Source organism: Panthera onca, chromosome A3 (genome assembly GCF_046562875.1).
Source record: "Panthera onca isolate mPanOnc1 chromosome A3, mPanOnc1 haplotype 2, whole genome shotgun sequence".
In the NCBI taxonomy this organism is placed as follows: Eukaryota; Metazoa; Chordata; class Mammalia; order Carnivora; family Felidae; genus Panthera; species Panthera onca.
Window position 1 is genome coordinate 67,845,308 of NC_138341.1, and position 18,810 is coordinate 67,864,117.

The 18,810-nt window shown below is 37.4% G+C and overlaps 2 protein-coding genes across 7 annotated transcripts in view; one reads left to right on the forward strand and one right to left on the reverse strand.

Annotated features, from left to right (window-relative positions):
- ASB3 (ankyrin repeat and SOCS box containing 3) overlaps positions 1–18,810 on the forward strand; it is a 114,551-nt gene that overhangs the window by 7,433 nt on the left and 88,308 nt on the right. The window lies entirely within an intron of this gene.
- Positions 9,815–17,826, reverse strand: CHAC2 (ChaC glutathione specific gamma-glutamylcyclotransferase 2). The gene is made up of 3 exons (XM_060606140.3): positions 17,483–17,826; positions 12,769–12,804; positions 9,815–10,719 (listed from the first exon to the last, which is right to left on the reverse strand). Exons 1-3 carry the CDS (start codon positions 17,615–17,617, stop codon positions 10,336–10,338), a joined length of 555 nt encoding a protein of 184 aa, XP_060462123.1. The 5' UTR covers positions 17,618–17,826; the 3' UTR covers positions 9,815–10,335.

The window sequence follows — 18,810 nt, forward strand, 5'->3', positions numbered from 1 at the left end:
TTTTGTTTAATGTTTATTTATTTTTGAGACAGAGAGCGAGCATGAATGGGGGAGGGTCAGAGAGAGAGGGAGATACAGAATCGAAGCAGGCTCCAGGCTCTGAGCTGTTAGCACAGAGCCTGACGCGGGGCTCGAACTCACGGATCATGAGATCATGACCTGAAGTCGGACACCCAACCGACGGAGCCACCCAGGCGCCCCCAGGCTCTATTTTAATAAGCACTTTATATTAACTTATTTGACTTATTCCTCATAATAACCCAAAAAGTAGGTTTTATTGTTTTCCCCATATTACTGATGAGGAAACTGTGATACAAGTTAATACTATATTCTAATATAATTTACACATACAAAATTATATATTTATGCCACGCTGTAAACAATGCTATAATCAAACTATAAATTTTTTTTAGTTGAAATTTTTATGAATCACAAATGAGAAACAGACAGTTGGGCTTTGAGTTAAAAGTTACCCCAGATCTCTTGTTTCTCATTTAGACATAAAAAAGGGCAAAACCAGTAAAAACAACGACATTTGCTCAGCTGAACAGCTGGTGTGCAGTCTGAGGTTGTGTAGCACTAATTACTCCAGAGGCTGCCGAAGAAGGTAATTGCCCTTTTCTCTTCATTTTCAATACTGATTTTTTCTCCTTCAATTCCTTCTTTGAATATAATTTATTCTGCAGTAATAAGAAAGAAGACATAGGAGAACTGGGATGCACATTTTGGGAAAGATAAAGGAAAAGAAAAGCTTTTGGTTTTTAGACATTTTTTGGTTAAAATATAACACACACAGGTGACAGAATACCAGCAAATACACAGGTGCAGATGTGAATATTGTATTTGTTTCTTAGGCATAGGAGGAAAAAAGGAGAGTGGAAATTTGATTTCAAGCTAGCATGATTCTTTTTTTAATCCCATGCTTTATATTTTTAAGTTTTTACTAAGAATTTTCTGTAAGAATGAATTAAAAAAAATTTTTTTTAAGTTTATTTTGATGGTGGGGGGGAAAGGGCAGCGATAGGGGGAAAGAGAATCCCAAGCTGGCTCTACAGTGCAGAACTGGATGCAGGGCTTGATCTCACACAGTGTGAGAGCTGAAATCAGGAGTCAAATGCTTAACCAACTGGGAGCCACCCAGATGTCCTGTACAAGAATGAATTTTTAAAACTCCAAGTATACAGCAAAGCTGTGTACAATAATACCTATGTTGTATTCTCGCCAAGCCTAAGAAATAACCAAATCCAAAATGTGTCACCTTGAATAAGACCAATGGCCTGGATGTTGAAAAAAGTCAATGACTAAGAATGAAGAGACTCCTATATAACCTAAGATGTATACTACTATCATATCTTAGAAAAATAACAATGATTTCAATTTTTACTGTTTATTTACCTTTATTCCCTTTCCAGTCAAAGTTCATGACTTGCGTTTGATTGTTGTCTTAAAGTCTACCATAGCAGCCCTCCTTTGCTGTATATTTTAGGGCACACTATTGTTTTTTGTTCTACTATGAAAGAAAGTAACTGCTGCCACTTAAACTTATGATGTGCTATCTAGTTTCAGGTGTACTCCAGTTGCTCAATATTTTTTTAATGTTTATTTATTTATTTTTGAGAGAGAGAGAGAGAGAGAGAGTGAGCGTCTGAGCAGGGGAGGGGCACAGAGAGGGGGACAGAGGACCTGAAGTCGGCTCCTCACTGATCAGAGAGCCTGATGTGGGGCTCGAACTCATGAACTGCAAGCCCAGGACCTGAGCTGAAGTCAGAGGCTCAACCGACAGAGCCACCCAGGCACCCCTGTAGTTGCTCATTTTTCATGGTTGCAGTGTCTTTATGAACTTCTTTTAGGATAGCACTTATAAATTTTAAACATTTATCTTCTGTTCCCAGAAATAGCGGTACTTCCTTCAGGTTAGTTGTTTATTTTCATCCTTTTCTCTTGTGCCTTTGCTTTTCCTTAAAAAAAAAGAAAAAAGAAAAAAAAAGGTTCTTGAGCTCTTTGTAAATGAGCATGGTATTAATTGCTGGGCCTCACTTTAGGGTCCATGGATGAAATGCAGGAAAAGAGCTGCTTCTCCCCTGTCTGCCTCTAGCCTATGGCCAAATAAGGAAGGCTTTGTTGGGGAGTATGAGGATGCTCTAATGCTTTCAGGGTAGATTGCTCAATTAAGAAAAACAAATGTGGTTTTAGCTAGAAACCAACACAGTTGCTGATAGACCTTCTTTGTGTAAAGGAATGGGGTAAGAGGTTTGGCTTGGCTGTTCCATATACATATTTTAATCATCCTGATTTTAACCCTACAGCCCCCTCCTTTCTATTCCTGTTTTCATGTTTGGTAGTTCTCCAGGTTCTGGTGCCAGGAATGGCTTCTCCATGGGTGCAGCTTCTTGTGCCTGTGTGCATGTTCTAGATTGCAGTTTTTTTCTGCACTGGCTTAATCCCCAATATAATCCCATCTACTTTTTCTCTTCTGGAATGAATGAATACATTTTAGTGGAATTTTGATAGAAGTGGAGGAAAATTAATGTCCTTAGTTTATCTCACACAGAGTAGATAATACATAGATATTTGTTGAATAAATCGATTAATGCTGTTGAGAAAACTGGGCAAAGCATACTTTTGTCAAAGTTAAAAAAATTATGGCTGTAGGATATGGATAATTAAATGAATCCGTTTCTTTTTTTTTATCCTTTAATTGATTCTATTTTAGGAGGAAATCTCATTGAAGTTAAAACACCAGTGGAGGTACAAAATGAGAAAGCTGCCATCTCTCACGATTTTTTAAAAAATTAAAGCCCTTAATTTCATTTTGTTCCTTTTTAGTGTTTAGCATAGTGCCTGGCATGTTGTAAGTATTCAATAAATGATAGTTATTATTATTATGTTTGTTTAACTCAAACTCTTTTTGTCTCTCATTTTCATCATCCAAGAAAATGGGGATTAATATATGTAAAATACCTGGAACAGATTTTGGCATATGTAGTATTTGCTACATAAGGTTAATTATCATTCTTTGATCCATGAACAACTGTTTATTTTTTTCTATGAGGCTTTCATTGATCTTAATTAGTTTTAATTAATAATGTGCCAGTCTGTATTCTGTTTGTATTAAAAAAATTTTTTTTTAATGTTTATTTATTTTTGAGAGAGACAGAGACAGAGCGTGAGCAGGGGAAGTGCAAAGAGTGAGAGGGAGACGCAGAATCTGAAGCAGGCTTCAGGCTCTGAGCTGTCAGCACAGAGCCTGACGCAGGGCTCGAACACGTGAACCATGAGATCATGACCTGAGCTGAAGTTGGATGCTTAACTGACAGAGCCACCCAGGCGCCCCTGTATTCTGCTTGTATTTTATGTCACAGCCTTTATGTTGAATTAAATTGACTTGCTTTTTTTTTTTTTTAAGTTTATGTATTTTGAGGTGTGGGGAGGAGGGCAGAGAGAGAGGAAGAGACAGAGAATACCAAGCAGGCTCCCCACTGTCCCTACAGAGCCTGATGCAGAGCTAGAACTCAAAAACTGAGATCATGACTTGAGCTGAAATGGAGTCGGCCTTTTTACCGACTGAGCTACCTAGGCACCCCGTGGTTTGCTTGATTGTATGTCTCTCCACCAAATGTGGTTCTTTTTTTTTTTTTTATGTTTATTTATTTATTTGAGAGAGAGAGAGAGAGACAGAGTGGGGGGGGGAGGGCAGAGAGAGAGAGATCACAAGCAGGGGAAGGGCAGAGAAAGAGGGAGATGCAGAATTTGAAGCAGGCTCCAGGCTCCAAGCTGTCAGTGCAGGGCTCGAACCCATGAGATCAGGACCTGACCTGAGCCAAAGTCGGATGCTTAACTGACTGAGCCACCCAGGTGCCCACATTTGGTTCTTGATAGCTGGTAACTATCTTTTTTATTTTGGTAGTCTTGTTGCATCGTCATGGCTTGCCACATAACATGAGTCCCTCATTTTTGCTGGGTCTTAATTGATGAGGAGGATAGTGTGACTGGAGCGTGGGGTAGGGTGTATTATTGGGAAGTGGAATGTGACAAATATGCTGATAACAGATTATAAATAGTTGAATAACAGATAAAAGAATTTGAAGTTTAGTATGCAGTGGAAGGCATTTTTGATTATTGATCAGGTTACTTTCCTATTTTACAAAGATAATTGAGTGCAGAGTAGAGAATGTATTGGAAAGAAGAAAAGAGATTAGAGGTTAAGTTAGAAGGTGGCTCCAGATATAAGGTGCCCCTACAATGAAATGTTATTCTCTTTTGGCCTTATTGATATCAGGTGCTTGCTTAGTAGTGTCTCGTGCATTAATCATAAAGGATGAAACTGAGATCTTTGAGTTAAATCAGGAAGGGATTATTGGAGACTTGAGACTATACTGATTATGTGAGCACAGCAAGAGTAAAAGGAGATTGGAGGGGCATTAAGAAGAGTTGATAAGGAAGTAGAATATGATAGTTAAAAAAAATTCTGTTACACACACACAATGGAATATTACTCAGCCATAAAAAAGAATGAAATCCTGTCATTTGCAAGAATGTGGGAGCTAAAGAGTATTAAGCTAAGAAAATAAGTCAGAGAAAGACAAATATATGATTTCACTCATGTGGAATTTAAGAAATAAAACAGATGAACATAGTGGGGGAAAAAGAGAGGCAAACCAGGAAATAGACTCTTAACTCTACAGAACAAATTGAGAATTTTGGGAGGATTGGTGGCTGGGGGAATGGGTTAAATGGATGTTTAAGGAGGTGCTTAATGAGGATTAAGGAATGTACTTGTGATGAGCACTGTGTGTTGTATGGAAGTGATGAATCACTAAATTGTACACCTGAAACTACTGTTACACTATATGTTAACTAATGGATTTAAATAAAAACTTGAAAAAAAAATTCTGTGAAGGATAGGAAAGTTGAAAGAATAAAGAAAATTACAGGGTCAAGTGGTGGTTTTTCCAGTTACAGAATGTGTGTATGTACGTTGTTAAAGTTTTATAAAGACAAGAAGGTTCAGTACAATTAAACCACCAAGAGATTAGTGCTAAACTACATAATATTTGAGAGACAGAAAGAGTGCAAATGGGAGAGGGGCAGAGGGAGCAGGAGACACGGTATCTGAAGCAGGCTTCAGACTCTGAGCTGTCAGCAAAGAGCCCGACATGGGGCTTGAACTCATGAACTGTGAAATCATGACTTGAGCCGAAGTTGGATGCTCAACAGACTAAGCCACCCAGGTGCCCCAACTATATAATATTTTAGAAAGGGAAAATGAAATTTAAGAAGAATGAAAACACCCTGAAATTCACTAAAGCTTATTTTCATCATATAAACTTGACATACAGAATAATAATTTTAGTAGTTGTCTCTGGAGGAGTTAAAATTTAAAAATTACAAAATCATTCCACTAACTTTTGAGTTTTTAATATATGCTTAGGGTGAATTTATTTTAAGCCTTTAGAAACGCATAAAAAGAGATTGTTAAGAGCTGAATAAATACACAGAAAATATAGTCACAGTATTTCTGGTGAGAAAAGATAAGCATAATTGGAATATTTCATATGTAGATTTCTTTTAAGTTTATTTATTTTGAGAGAGAGTGCACGTGCATGCTCGTGTGGCAGGGGCAGAGGGAGAGAGAGAGATTGTCAGTTCAGAACCCGATGTAGGGCTCAAACTCAAGAACTGTGAGATCCTGACCTGAGCTGAAATCAAGAGTCAGAGACTTAACCAACTGAGCCACCCAGGCACCCCTCATATGTAGATTTTTAACATATGATGAGGGGGAATTAAGAATTGTAAGTGCATGTATCATATGACTGAGTTTGAAAGAATCAGGGATGGTACATTATAGGAGTATGATGCATTGATATTCATAGCTGCTCCCAAGTTATAATTTAAAAGCTATGTATCCATGGAAAAGAGAAATCTAATAGAATGAAATGTTGACTATAAAATGTTTGAATAATATCTAATAGATCAAATATGGTTCTTAAATTATAGGCATGATTGATCTCATTATGAATCTCAAAGAGATACTAAAACCATGGTAATCTGAATATATAATATAAAGTAATATTAGGTAATACATATTATTACATCAGGTATTATATAATGCTTCACACATGTTAAAATTAAATAAGCACCTTCAAAATGTAAAACAATCATTTCAGGTACTTTATTAGTTGAAAATGAAAAAAATTCCTTTTTAAGATGAAATGCGTATCTGTAGACAATGGCCACATTTCAAAAATCAGTCTTTTTAAAAATTAAAAAAAAATTTTAATCTTTTTTTAAATGTTTATTTATTTTTGAAGGAGAGAGAGAGCATGAGCGGGGAAAGAGCAGAGAGAGAGAATCTGAAGCAGGCTCCAGGCTCTGAGCTGTCAGCACAGAGCCCGATGTGGGGCTTGAACTCACAAACTGTGAGATCATGACCTGAGCTGAAGTCAGACGCTTAACCAACTGAGCCGCCCAGGTGCCCCTTTATTTTTTAATTTTTAAAAAGTTTTATTTATTTTGAGAGAGACAGAGCATGAGTGGGGTAGGGGCAGAGACAGAGAGAATCTCAAGCTAAGTTGTCAGTGCAGAACCTGATGTGGGGCTTGAACTCCTGAAACTGTGAGATTACCTGAGCCAAAATCAAGAGTTGGACATTTAGCCAACTGAGCCACCCAGGCACCCCAGTCTTTTTTTGTTTTAATGTTTGTTTGCTTATTTATTTGTTTTGTTTGTTTATTTATTTAGAGTACGTGTACAAGCAGGGGAAAGGCAGAGAGTGAGGAAGAATCCCACTCAGTGTCTGAGCTGTTAGCACAGAGCCCAATATGGGGCTTGAACTCCCAAAACTGAGATCATGACCTGAGCCTAGATCAAGAGTCAGGCACATAACTGACTGAACTGCTAAGGTGCCCCTAAAATTGGTCTTTTGTACTTTCAAATATTCAAAGATGACATCATAACCTTTGTTTCCCTAAATGATAACTTTTTATCTGTGGAGGTGGTATTTAGATGGGATTTACCATTCTGGGTAGATTGAAGAGTGATTGTTGGAAACATAATAGTGGCCTACAGGAGTAGAAAGACCTACTTTAAAAAATCTCCATTAGAGATTTATATTAAGAGTTTCTTTCTTTTTTTTTTTTTTTTTTTTAAGAATTTAGTATGGCCTTTTTCTTTTCTTTTTAAAATTTTTTTTAATGTTTATTTTTTTTGAGAGAGACAGAGTGTGAGCAGGCGCGGGGCAGAGAGAAAGGGAGACAGAATCCAGAACAGGCTCCAGGCTCTGAGCTGTCAGCACACAGCCCAACGCGGGGCTCAAACTCACAAACTGTGAGATCATGACCTGAGCTGAAGTTGGACGCTTAACCGACTGAGCTACCCAGGTGCCCCTTCTTTTTCTTTTTTAATGTTTATTGATTTTTGAGAGGGAGAGAGAGAGAGAGAGACAGAGAGACAGAGAGACAGAGTGCAAGCAGGGGAGGAACAGAGAGAGAGGGAGACACAGAATCCCAAGCAGGCTCCAGGCTCTGGGCTGTCAGCATAGAGCCTGACGTGGGGCTCGAACTCATGAAATGTGAGATCATGACCTGAGCCAAAGTCAGATGCTCAACCGACTGAGCCACCCAGGCGCCCCTAAAAGTTTCTTAATGTAGTGTTTACACTCATACTTCTCTTGAATTCCTAAAATTTGAAACCTAATATTTGTACTCTGAGGAAAGAGAGTCTTTGAGTTTTGTGTGTAATTAGCAAAGAATGAGAAAAAATGTCTTGAAAGTAAGACCCAAGGACTGTAAAGACAGACAGTTTTGCTAACAAAAGTTAGGCTTTAGGTAACTTGATACCTTTTCATTCCTGCTAACTTAGAGGCTTTAAACCCTAGCTTCTAACTCAGTACTATTTAACTTCTCCATTTTAGTCATGTTTCTCCCTATCCCAGGAAAATTAACATCCCTTATTTCTGAGCTCTTTGGAATATGGCTTCCCTATAAATGCTGATGGCATATCATATTTATAGTTACATATTTTCTAACTTGTGACTGAAAGCCTAGAAAGACAACAAATGGGCATCCCAAAGTTACCCCTTGCTCTTTATATTCTGTAACAATTATATATTAAATGGTAGAAGAATCACTTTGGGGAGGTCACACACTCTTTTGGACTTAGGTTTGTTTGTAAAATGAAAGGCTTTTTATCATTGAATTCACCTATGTGGGTCTTGGATAGGCTCATTATATTTGTGGGAATCTATATACATCTATAAAAATGAACTTTAACGGGATGCCTGGGTGGCTCAGTCGGTTGAACGTCTGATTTTTGATTTCGGCTCCATGATCCCAGGGTCATGGGATCGAGCCCTGTGTCGGACTCCTCGCTGAGTGTGAAGCCTGCTTAAGATTCATTCTTTATCTCCCTTTGCCCCTCTCCCCCACTTGCATGTGCTCTCTCTCAAATTAAAAAAGATTCAGACTTAAAAAAAAAATCAACATCTTTATGTAACAAGGTACCTATTTCATTATATAAAAAGTTAATCTTGTTTACCTCCTGAAAAAAAGATGCTGTATAGTAAAGATGGTGAAGTTCAGGTGGGTTTTTAAATATATCATAGAAAGATCTAGTGCTTTTAGAGTGAGAGAGAGACCTGGATTTCTGCTACTTAACAGATAAGTAACTGCAGGATAGTATGGAAACAAGCTCAGAGGAGTTACCCAGAAAATGCTTCCATATGTAAAGTGCCCAGCATATCCTTATGAGATGATCATTAATGTTAATGATCATTAATATTAAGTACCTTTTCTTGTTTTACAGGACAAGTGAAATGCTTTCTAGAAAACTAATAATGAAAATGTTGGGAAAATATTTAAAATAGTTACAGAGCTGAGTAAATTACTAAGTTCGGTGTTACTAAATAGAAAAACATGGAAAGGGCTACTTCCCCTGCTATGTAGGACAACTTTATTTAATGTGAAACTTTTCTGCCCCTGCCCTGCTTGCTATCTCTCAAAAATAAATAAACACTAAAAAAAAAAAAAAAAAAAAAAAAAAAAAAAGAAGAAAGAAAGAATCTTGATTAGGGGCACCTGGCTGGCTCAGTCAGAAGAGTGTGTGATTCTTTATCTTGGGGTTGTGAATTCAAGCCCCATGTTGGGTGTAGAGATTACTTAAAAATAAAGTCTTAAAAAAAAAAAAAAGAAAAAATAATCTTCATTAGAATCAAGATCAATTCTACATGAGTTAATCTTACACATTTTAAAAAACTACAATTCTTTTTTCTTTCATGTGTATTTTGAGAGAGAAAGAACGCACAAGTGAGCAGAGGAGGGACAGAGAGAGACAGAATCCCAAGGAGGCTCTGCGCTGTCAGCACAGAGCTGGACACAGGGCTCCATCTCACGAACCATGAGATCATGACCCGAGCCAAGATCAAGAGTTGGATGCTTAACCTACTGAGCCACCCAGGTGCCCCTAAAAAACTGTAATTCTAAAAGTCATTTCAAGCACTAAACTTTCATTATATATATGGTTGTGTTAATTTGTAATATCAGAATGGCCATCTATCTTTTTTTCAAGTTTCACTGTAAGATTAATACAAAGTGAGTGAATGATAGACTACATTTCATCATTTCGTGGATGTGATTGGTACATTGTAAGTTGTGCTTTTTTTTAGCGGAATGTTTTTTTCATTCTAGTAAAATGCATTTATTCAAAAAAGAAGTATAGTACATTATAATTCTAAGGAAATTTTTATATTAAAAATGCCAGTCTTTTTGATTTAAATTGGAAAGGGTCTTATATAATACCTGAACAAGGAAATTCACAATCAAGGTTGAAATCTTGTCTATATTACCATATATTTCTAATTATACATTATTTTAAGATTATATATTCTAAACCATGGTTACAGAATTACTGTACAGAAATATATTGAAGGTATTATCTTTTGGTTTAATTCTCTACAACTTGAAAATAGAATTGTGACATGAAATGACACAATTATTTTTACTCTGAAAATAACAAGCTCTGAACTTCATCCTTCATTGTACTTTTCTAAAGAACTCACTTCTCATGAGCAAGTGTTCAATATTATTTAGCTAGGAAACCATTATATTGTTAAAACTTGAATTTTTCTTTAATTCTATCCCAGTATTTTAAATATTTATGTGTTTTAGGATATGTGCAATTAAACCACACATTTGATCATAGCTTGAATAATACAACATTAAAAATAAATAAGATCTTCAAGTAAACAAACATGTTTCCAAATCATATTGCCAGTGTACATGAACCTATTCTCTGAGGACTAAAAGCTCTGCTTGTTTGAAAAAGTCAATGAGTAGGTCTTTATAAGCAATTGAGGTTCTGTTTTCCTTCTAAACGTTCCTTCACTAATTTTTCCAAAGAGAAAAGATGCTCATCTGCATCTTCTGGCACAATGTTCCTAATAGAATTTGCAAGTTCAAAAAGATATTCTGTATTTTTTCCACTTGGACCAGCTGCATTAAAAATTTGTTCAGCAATGTCTTCCAGAGGTGCAGGACCAAGATAATTAGGATTATCACATGTTCCAATATATAGCAACACATTAAATGGTTTTGTTGTGGGATCTTTTGGATAAAAAATGACTGTTGTGGTCCTGTAGCCTCCTTTCTCTCTGAAGTCAAGGTATGCTTTTACTTCTTCTTCCTTTCCTACTGGCAGTCTGTAAGCAACACCCCATACACAACCCTGTTGAAAAATGAAAAGAACGTATTATTTAGAATTTACAGGGCTAAAATAGGTGAAGATATGTTATGCTCTAAGAAAATAGCTGTATATTCTTAGAAGTCAGTGTAGTTTTGATTCACTTAAAGTGCACTGAGGGGTGCTGGGATGGCTCAGTGGTTAAGCATCCAACTTCGGCTCAGGTCATGACCTTACGGTTTGGCCCCACATTGGGCTCCGCGCTGAGCGCCCAGAGCCTGCTTTGGATTCTGTGTCTCTCTCTCTGCCCCTCCACTGCTCACACACTGTCTCTCTCTCTCTCTCTCTCTCTCTGTCTGTCTCAAAAATAAACATTAATTTCTTTTTTTTTTAAAGCGCACGGGGAGGTACAAACTAAACAATAAAGGAAATCAGCATTTTAAATTCTTCAGTCTGAATAAATAATTTCTTGCACACTAGGATATTTATCATTGTTTAAGTTTTAAAAATCGTATCTTTTAACTAGTGGGACTGAAAAAAAATCAGGTGTTCATTTGGTCATTAAACACAGTTCTAAAGTTTTAAATCCTTAAACATTTCACTGATGGTACAGGACGGTAGTTTCCAAACTGCTTTATGGAGTGTTGTAGCCACTTGGGAGCCTACCTTTGGGGATGTTAAGTGCTGGGTGCTGTCTGGGAGGGCTTTGATACACCAACTTACTTTAGCTAAAACTGAGCGTCACTTATCTTTTTACCGGCTGTTTCCTTATTTACAGAAAGGGGTCTTTGTTTTAAAAGGTCTGTAAGAAAGCAATCAACTACTGAAGGCCACAGCAAGTTCATTTTATTCATTTTTTTCACTGCAGGAGCTTTCAAATATCCTTTGTAAATAATTCCATGCAGAATACTAAATGGCAGTCTCTTTTGTTGAGAGCCCATGAACAAAGTGTCAGTAAAAAAACTGGCTGCAAAGGTTTTTTGGTTTGTTTTTTAGTGTTAATAAAATATCTGATATAAACAGGATTTATTTATAGTTTGTAGTTATAGATTATCTAGTTTTTTCACAACCTTTAATTACTGGCTTTAATTATTAAACTCTAGGTTGCTAAGTATCTTCTTGAGTGAATTTTTTTTTAATGTTTATTTTTGAGAGAGTGCAAGCTGGGAAGGGTCAGAGAGAGGGGGACAGAGGATCCGAAGTGGGCTCTGCACTGACAGGCCGACAGCTAGCCCAGTGTGGGGCTCGAACTCGGGAACGGTGAGATCATAACCTGAGCCAAAGTTGGATGCTCAACCGACTGAGCCATCCGGTGCCCTGTTCTTGAGTGAGTTTAACATTCTGTAGAAACAAAGTGCCGTTTATTGACTTTAATTAAGAGTTACAGTTACCAGTTTGAAGCCATTTTTATAGATGCTTTTCCTAATGTAAATTATGAAAGCATTTCATTATTTCACCATTATTCATTTCCTGTTGATAGCTGCTTGACTTTTGTATATCAAAGTCATTTCCAAAGTTAAATTTTTACCTTCACACTATGAACGTCCGAATCTATACCTCAATGAAATGATTGAAAATATTTAAGAAACAGAGGACTATCAGGTAAATACGTTTTCTAGTGCCCCAAACCTGTTTAAAAACCTGTTGTGCTATTAAAAAATTAGGCAAGAAAGAAAGTGGTAACTCCTGACAGGGAGAGAGAATTTTTGCTGAGAATAGTATACTCCTAGCAAATACGAGAGTTTCAATGGTTCCACTTGATGTGGCAAGTATGGCCAAGTGTGCCTCAGTGGCAGTATGGCTGTCTGAGGCCTAGGGCCATTAATGCCAAATTCTTAGTCAATAAACTCAAGAAAAAAAAAAAAAAGACTACATGCCATTTGGTTTTATTTTGTTGTCTACCGGGCATTCTGCATTCCAGCTTTTCCCAACAGTTAAAAAGAAACACAATAAATACAGAGAGGAATTCTAGACCTACTGTTCAAGCTGTCTGTGATGACTGTTAATAAAATTCCATTGATTATTAAAACTGAGAAACATCTCAACATTTTATATGATTAAAGACTACACAAAAAAAGAACAATAATACCATACCCCAGGATCTTCAACAAGAGTCACAACTCTTCCAGGCTGTTTTAAAAAAAGTAAAAAAACAAAATTTTTTTTTTTCTGAATCAAAGTTTATCAACTAACTGAGCATTACCAATTTATTGTTGACATGGAATATTTTAATTGTTCATACTAAACACCTCCATAAAGTACTCATTTTTATGATAAATTTTCAAGTGAATTAAGAATATACATTATCCAAAGTATCTTGACTTTTCTAAAAGATTCTCTTCAATTTATGTATATTAGCTATATTATATTCACTTAAAAAATGGATATATTAAAAAAAATACCTGTGACTAAGGCTCATGTAAAATGAAAGACAAAGGAAGAAGCAATTATAAAAGTTCTGATCAGATTGCTATAGTTTTATTAGAGAACAAAACATGCTCTTCCAGAGTGCTTTCCTATAATAGGGAAGTAGCCCTCAAACTTTAGTGTAGATCACAATTACATGGAGGGTTGATAAACACACTGCTTATGTACAGTCCCAGAGTTAATGATCCTGTAGATTTGGAGCTGTTTGAGAATTTGCCTTTTTTTTTTTTTAAGTACACTTCCTACCTGGTGCCAAAGGCTATGTATCTACTGACATGTTAGCATCATTAGTGAGAATGCTGAATTCTAAGCCACATTTTAACATATTTATTTGCCCATTGTCTGACACACAGGGAGCATAAATAATTCCGGTATTTGTGTCATCTTCATTGCTATTTCCTTCTGGTCTTTGTCCATTTGTATAGACAATTTGTAATCACGGAAAACATGGGATTTGGGATTATGTTTCTTATTTAATTTAATTACATTTTCCTGTTAGTGTTATCATATGTTTTAATAGTTGCATAATATTGTATCATCAATGAGCTATAATTTAAACATTCCTGTGTTGTTGGGGCATTTAGATTTCACCTTTTTTCTATTTAAGATAATGCTATAATGAGGACACATATCTTGGTGTGGGTTATGTAGGCACTTCCATATTACTTTCAATTTCAAGATGAATTAGGAGCTATTTATTGACTACTTAGTGTGTGTTGTAGAGAAGATAAAACCTTAATTCTTGCTTTCAAGAGCTTATATTATAATTCTGGAACACAAACTTAACACATGAAACAGGTAGAGAACACTTAAGGGCTAAGATGTATGGTATGAAGGCAATTAAGAATTTTGAGTCTTGGGTGGTCAGAAAGGAAAACAAAATTCTGGCAAAAGGGCATGATTTACAAGTGCAGGCCTAGAGGCAAGACTACACCAGGCTAAATGTTTGACTAGCAGAGGGTCCCACCTGGAGAGATGATTCAGAAAGATAATTGGAGAAATAGGATAGTCAGATTTGAAGAGCCAGAGTGGAGGTGAAATTAGGGGACAATGGAAAATAAGAAGCCACTGAAATTTGGGAGAAATAGGAAATTAGGAGCTACTGCAGCACTTGACTAGTAGCTGACTGGCATGATAAAAGGTGTTTGGGGAAGATGAGTGGTAAAGTGTATAGTATGGTTAGAGTGGGAAGAAGGTAGACCCTCAGTACGAAATGTTCGTGGTCCTGGTGACAAGTTCTGCACTCCACCTTTCCTTGTCTCCCCTTGTATCCAGCAGTCACCAATTACTGGTAACTGTCTGTTGAATCTTTTTCTGTATGTTGTTCCTCTGTATCCTTCATTTGCTTCCTTAGGGACCTTGCTGCCTGCCTCTAGTTTTGTTTACCTCTAGTCTATTCTCTACTTGGCAGTGGAATGACTTTCTAGTGCAAAAATTGGGTCACTCCTGTGCTTTGAATTTTTTCAGGGTTTTAAAATTCTACAGGATAAAACTAAAAGTTCTCAGCATGATTTAACTACAACCCTTATTTCTTACCACTTTTTCCCTCAATCTGTACTGATTTATTTATAACTTTTACAAACATTCGTATCTTTGGATATACCAGTGCTCAGTATAGAATGCCCTTGCTTTTCTGTCTCTGGGATATCCTCCTGCACTACATCCATAAAGGCTTGGCTGACTCCTCAGGTGACTTTGCAGCAGATTTTTCTCCTAAACTGTGATTTTCCCTTTTATTCACTTCCCTGTGGCACTTGTCAGGTATTGTTTGCATAGCTGTCTCCTAAGTGCTCAGTAGTAATTGTCGAAAGGGGAAGGAGTGGTAGAAAAGTCCTGGACTTAGGTGGTGGCAGCTGAAACAGAAAACAAGAGTACATAGGGACTCATTTTAAGGGGAATATAAAGGACTCCCTCTGACAGCTTATGGAACAGACATGGACTTTTGGCACTACTGAAAATTTACTTGGAAACATTTTCTAAAATTTATGTTCTTAGTCTCTAAAATACATATATATTATTGAGAAACAATGTATATTTGTAAGTCACATGAAAGGCTTTTGGGGGGACTGAAACTAAAGCAGGGGTCTTTCAAGCTGAATGGTTTGGAGGATATTGTGAAATGAGTCATTATAGATGCTTTCATTGAGTAATGAGTAATTTTTCTGATCTAGATCTAGAAAAGTTAGAGATTTAGTAAATGTTCATGATTATCTCGTGTTAAAATGTTTCTTTTTGAAATTGAAATATATTCTCTCTGCTGTGAAAAATTTTTCACATTTAAATAAATCCTTAATTTGGGTGAGACAGTGCCAGTTTTTTTATATATAAATGAGATGCTTAATAAAACTTAGGAAGAAATTAAAGTTTAATGAAGCTAAAAAGAAACCATAATTGAAGTAGGTTTGGTATTTTTCCCACAAATGTCACATCGCAGCATGTGGAAATGAGCCTAACATTTGTTTAATAATATCACATTTCATATGTAATGATGACTAACTTACTAGGAGCATATGTTGCTATAAAAAACATAGTCCTATAAAACATCCACATCATTCTTCTAATTTGCTGGATATCTTTGTAGCCTTTTGTATTTATATAAGGCTGGTGATCCATTGTAATAAAAAATATTAAAATAATATTCTTTCCAGTTTTAACAAAATATAGTATACTTAAAAAAATACTTAGAGTTTCCTTTAATTTGCTATGATGTATTCTTTAACTAAAAGTAAGTGTAAAACTATTAGCCATTGCAGTCCCCCTGTACCCCAACTTACCTGCCCTATATTTTAGTAAATTTAAGTAAAAAGATACTGGCTTTTATAGCTCCTTTCTTCTTTTAAAGAATCATGAGCTGTTGTATTGACTTGACAACTTCTTATTGTTCTGTTCCAACAGTGTACATATCTCAATATGCTATATAACAAACACATATGTTTTGATTGAAACTAGAATAGTAAAATATGCTATCAAAACATTTGTAAGCATTTAATACTTCGTCATTAAAATTGGAGCCTTTCTTTCTTCAGAATAGAAATTTTAAGTGTTCGTATCTGACAACTCAAAAGGCATTTTACTTCACTTAGAAGTTTTATTTAACTCTTTAAAGTCTTAGACATTGTTTTATAATATATATATTTTTTTAAGATTTTATTTTTAAGTAATCTCTACACCCAGTGTGGGGCTTGAACTTAAAACCCTGAGATCCAGTTGCATGCTCTACCGACTGAGCCAGCCAGGCACCCCTCTTTTATAATAGTCTAGAAGAAATTTTGGACATGAAGCTCCTGTTGGCTTACAAATGTGCATTTGCCCTAAGTCACTACCGTTTTCCAGTCATCTGCCTACCATATTGTGTTTTGGGGCCAATATTAATTTCTCTTTAAAAAACAGTAATCAAGCTCATACATAGCTCTGAGTACTTTAGAGAACATACAAACAATAAAAAATTTTGTGCACTTCCAAAAGTTAGAAGGTTAAGTAAACCAAGTACAGTATTTAAGTTATCCAAATTGTTACCCACAACCTTGTTTTCCTTGTGGATTGGTTGTTTTGCAGCCAATACAAGGCTGAGCTGCTACTAGTTTTCTAGCACACATATATTGGGATGAAAGTCTTCTAATGACTGAAAAATAGATCAAGGAACTTACATTTCACATTTATAATTTAGAGGAGAAACGTGGAGAAATAAAGATTAAAATAATGCTGGACACAGTAATGGGCACTGTGTTACTCAAGTAACAAACCGAGAACTCAAATATTTAACTTCGCCGATACCTGACAACCAAAGGAAGTGATCACGGTAAGCTCCTTAACAACCGGAGATAATTTTGGAAACTAGTTTCTATGTGACCTTAGATGTCATAAAATAAAACCTCTGGAAATAATATGCTTGTTTAAACTTAAACCAATGAAAGTCTGCCAGAAAGCAGAAATGCCAACAAATTTAATTGCTAAAAAGCTAAAGCTGAATGTGCAGGTTGATTTTAGTATTCAACTCCGTGGTGAAACGGAGATTGATTTTCCCGCCGTTTTTTTTTTTTTTTTTTTTTTTTTTTTTAAATGGCAGAGGTCGCTCACAGATGGGGCTTCCTGCCAGCCCATCAGCCTTGGGCGAGCTTGTGTGCCTTTGACCCTGTTTCTTGCTTTCCCAAGAAACTAACCATCAGCGTCTCAAGAGGCTTCGGAAGTAGTGCCCTTGGTTTGGGAGAGAAGTAGAGGACAGATGGAGAGAAAGGTGCACAGATGTAACAGCATTATTCCTAACTTTCTTGCTCGGTCATCGTAAATGTTGGGGTGGAGGTCCAGCAGAGTTGGACCGCGAGTTGGGTGGGAAGCGGCGCTCCGAAGGCAGTTAAGGGTGGGGGGCTGACTGGCGCCTCACCTTGCCCGGGACCCCGCGGTGGTCGGTGCTCCCCTGCCAGAAGCGCCTGTTGTAGCCTGTGATGTATCCAACCAACTTGTCCTGATAGGGGAAGTCCACTTTCCAGATCAGGGACCCGTAACCAAAAACCCACATCCTTTCCCTTGCTCTTCCGCTGTGACGGCGGTCAACCCTCAGCTCTGGTGTCTACGGTGCCGGCACCAGCGGGAACTGCAGCCTCGCCCACACTAGTAACCGGCTGCGAGGGCGCAGGCGCAATGGCCACGCTGCGCAAAGCACACTGGGACGTGTAGTTCGAGGGATGTATTCCGACTTCGTCAGTCAACGTTATTCTGTTTCCTTGCTTGGGGTATCAAGAACGATTGACCTTCGGTTCGCTAAGCCGTGGGTTCTTTTTCAGCCTCTGTAAGTCACCCTAACCTCCTGTTGCTCATGTGCACTGGACTACAATACCCACAATCCCTTTATGGGATTTGTGGCTCAGAGGTTGGAACTGTGTGCTGTTTTCGAACGCATTCAAGGAGAAGCGGAAGGGCAGACTCGCGCCTGGTGTCGCGGCCGGTGTGGTGTAGATAACGGGGAAGAGACCTACAGGCACCGCGGTTGTGTCACGTAGGAAGACATTTTGTTCTGCTTTGGAATTGGGTTTTTGTCCATTTAACAGCAGCCAGAGGAGCGCAAGTTGTGAATGCCGCATTTGACTTTACACCTAAGAAACTCACCTTTCTCATAAAAGCGGGAAGTTTACGAGAGAAGTTTTACGCCTGCGGAAGAGCTACTAGTGCTTCAGCTCATATCAATTTTACGCGCTAAACGACCTTATTTATCTTTAGCATTATCAGCAGCTCAGAAAAGGTTAGGCGAAGGTTTTTGCCTTATGTACAGGCTGTAGTAGCGGTATGTGGAACCTGAAATTGTGTACAGAATTTGGGTTCTGTGCATTCTGGGGAGAAGCTTTATAGCTTTCATGAGTTTCTCCAACAGGTGAAGATCCTAAAAAAATGGTAAGGTCTGCAGCCTAGCGCCACTGCTCCAAAATATTGTTTAGGAGGCGCACTCAGACTATCATGCTGTGTTTCTGTATGTGAAAATAGAAGCCTTAGCAAATCCTTGTTTCTTGAGATTTTTTTTTTTTAATGTTTATTTTTTTGAGAGAGAAGAGCGAGCGTGTGGGTGAGCGGCAGAGAGAGAGAGAGAGGGAGACACAGAATCTGAAGCAGGTTCCATGCTGTCAGCACAGAGCTGGAAGCCGGGCTAGAACCCACAAACTGCGCTATCATGACCTTAGCTGAAGTCAGATGGTTCACCAGCTGAACCACCCAGTCACC

What these genes read in the sequence shown, in the direction of transcription:
- CHAC2 (XM_060606140.3), bottom strand. Translation starts at nt 17,617, where the DNA reads ATGTGGGTTTTTGGTTACGGGTCCCTGATCTGGAAAGTGGACTTCCCC. An exon ending in ACCGCGGGGTCCCGGGCAAG is followed by an intron (nt 12,805 to 17,482) that starts GTGAGGCGCCAG and finishes TTTTTAAAACAG; the next exon opens with CCTGGAAGAGTTGTGACTCT. An exon ending in CTCTTGTTGAAGATCCTGGG is followed by an intron (nt 10,720 to 12,768) that starts GTATGGTATTAT and finishes ATTTTTCAACAG; the next exon opens with GGTTGTGTATGGGGTGTTGC.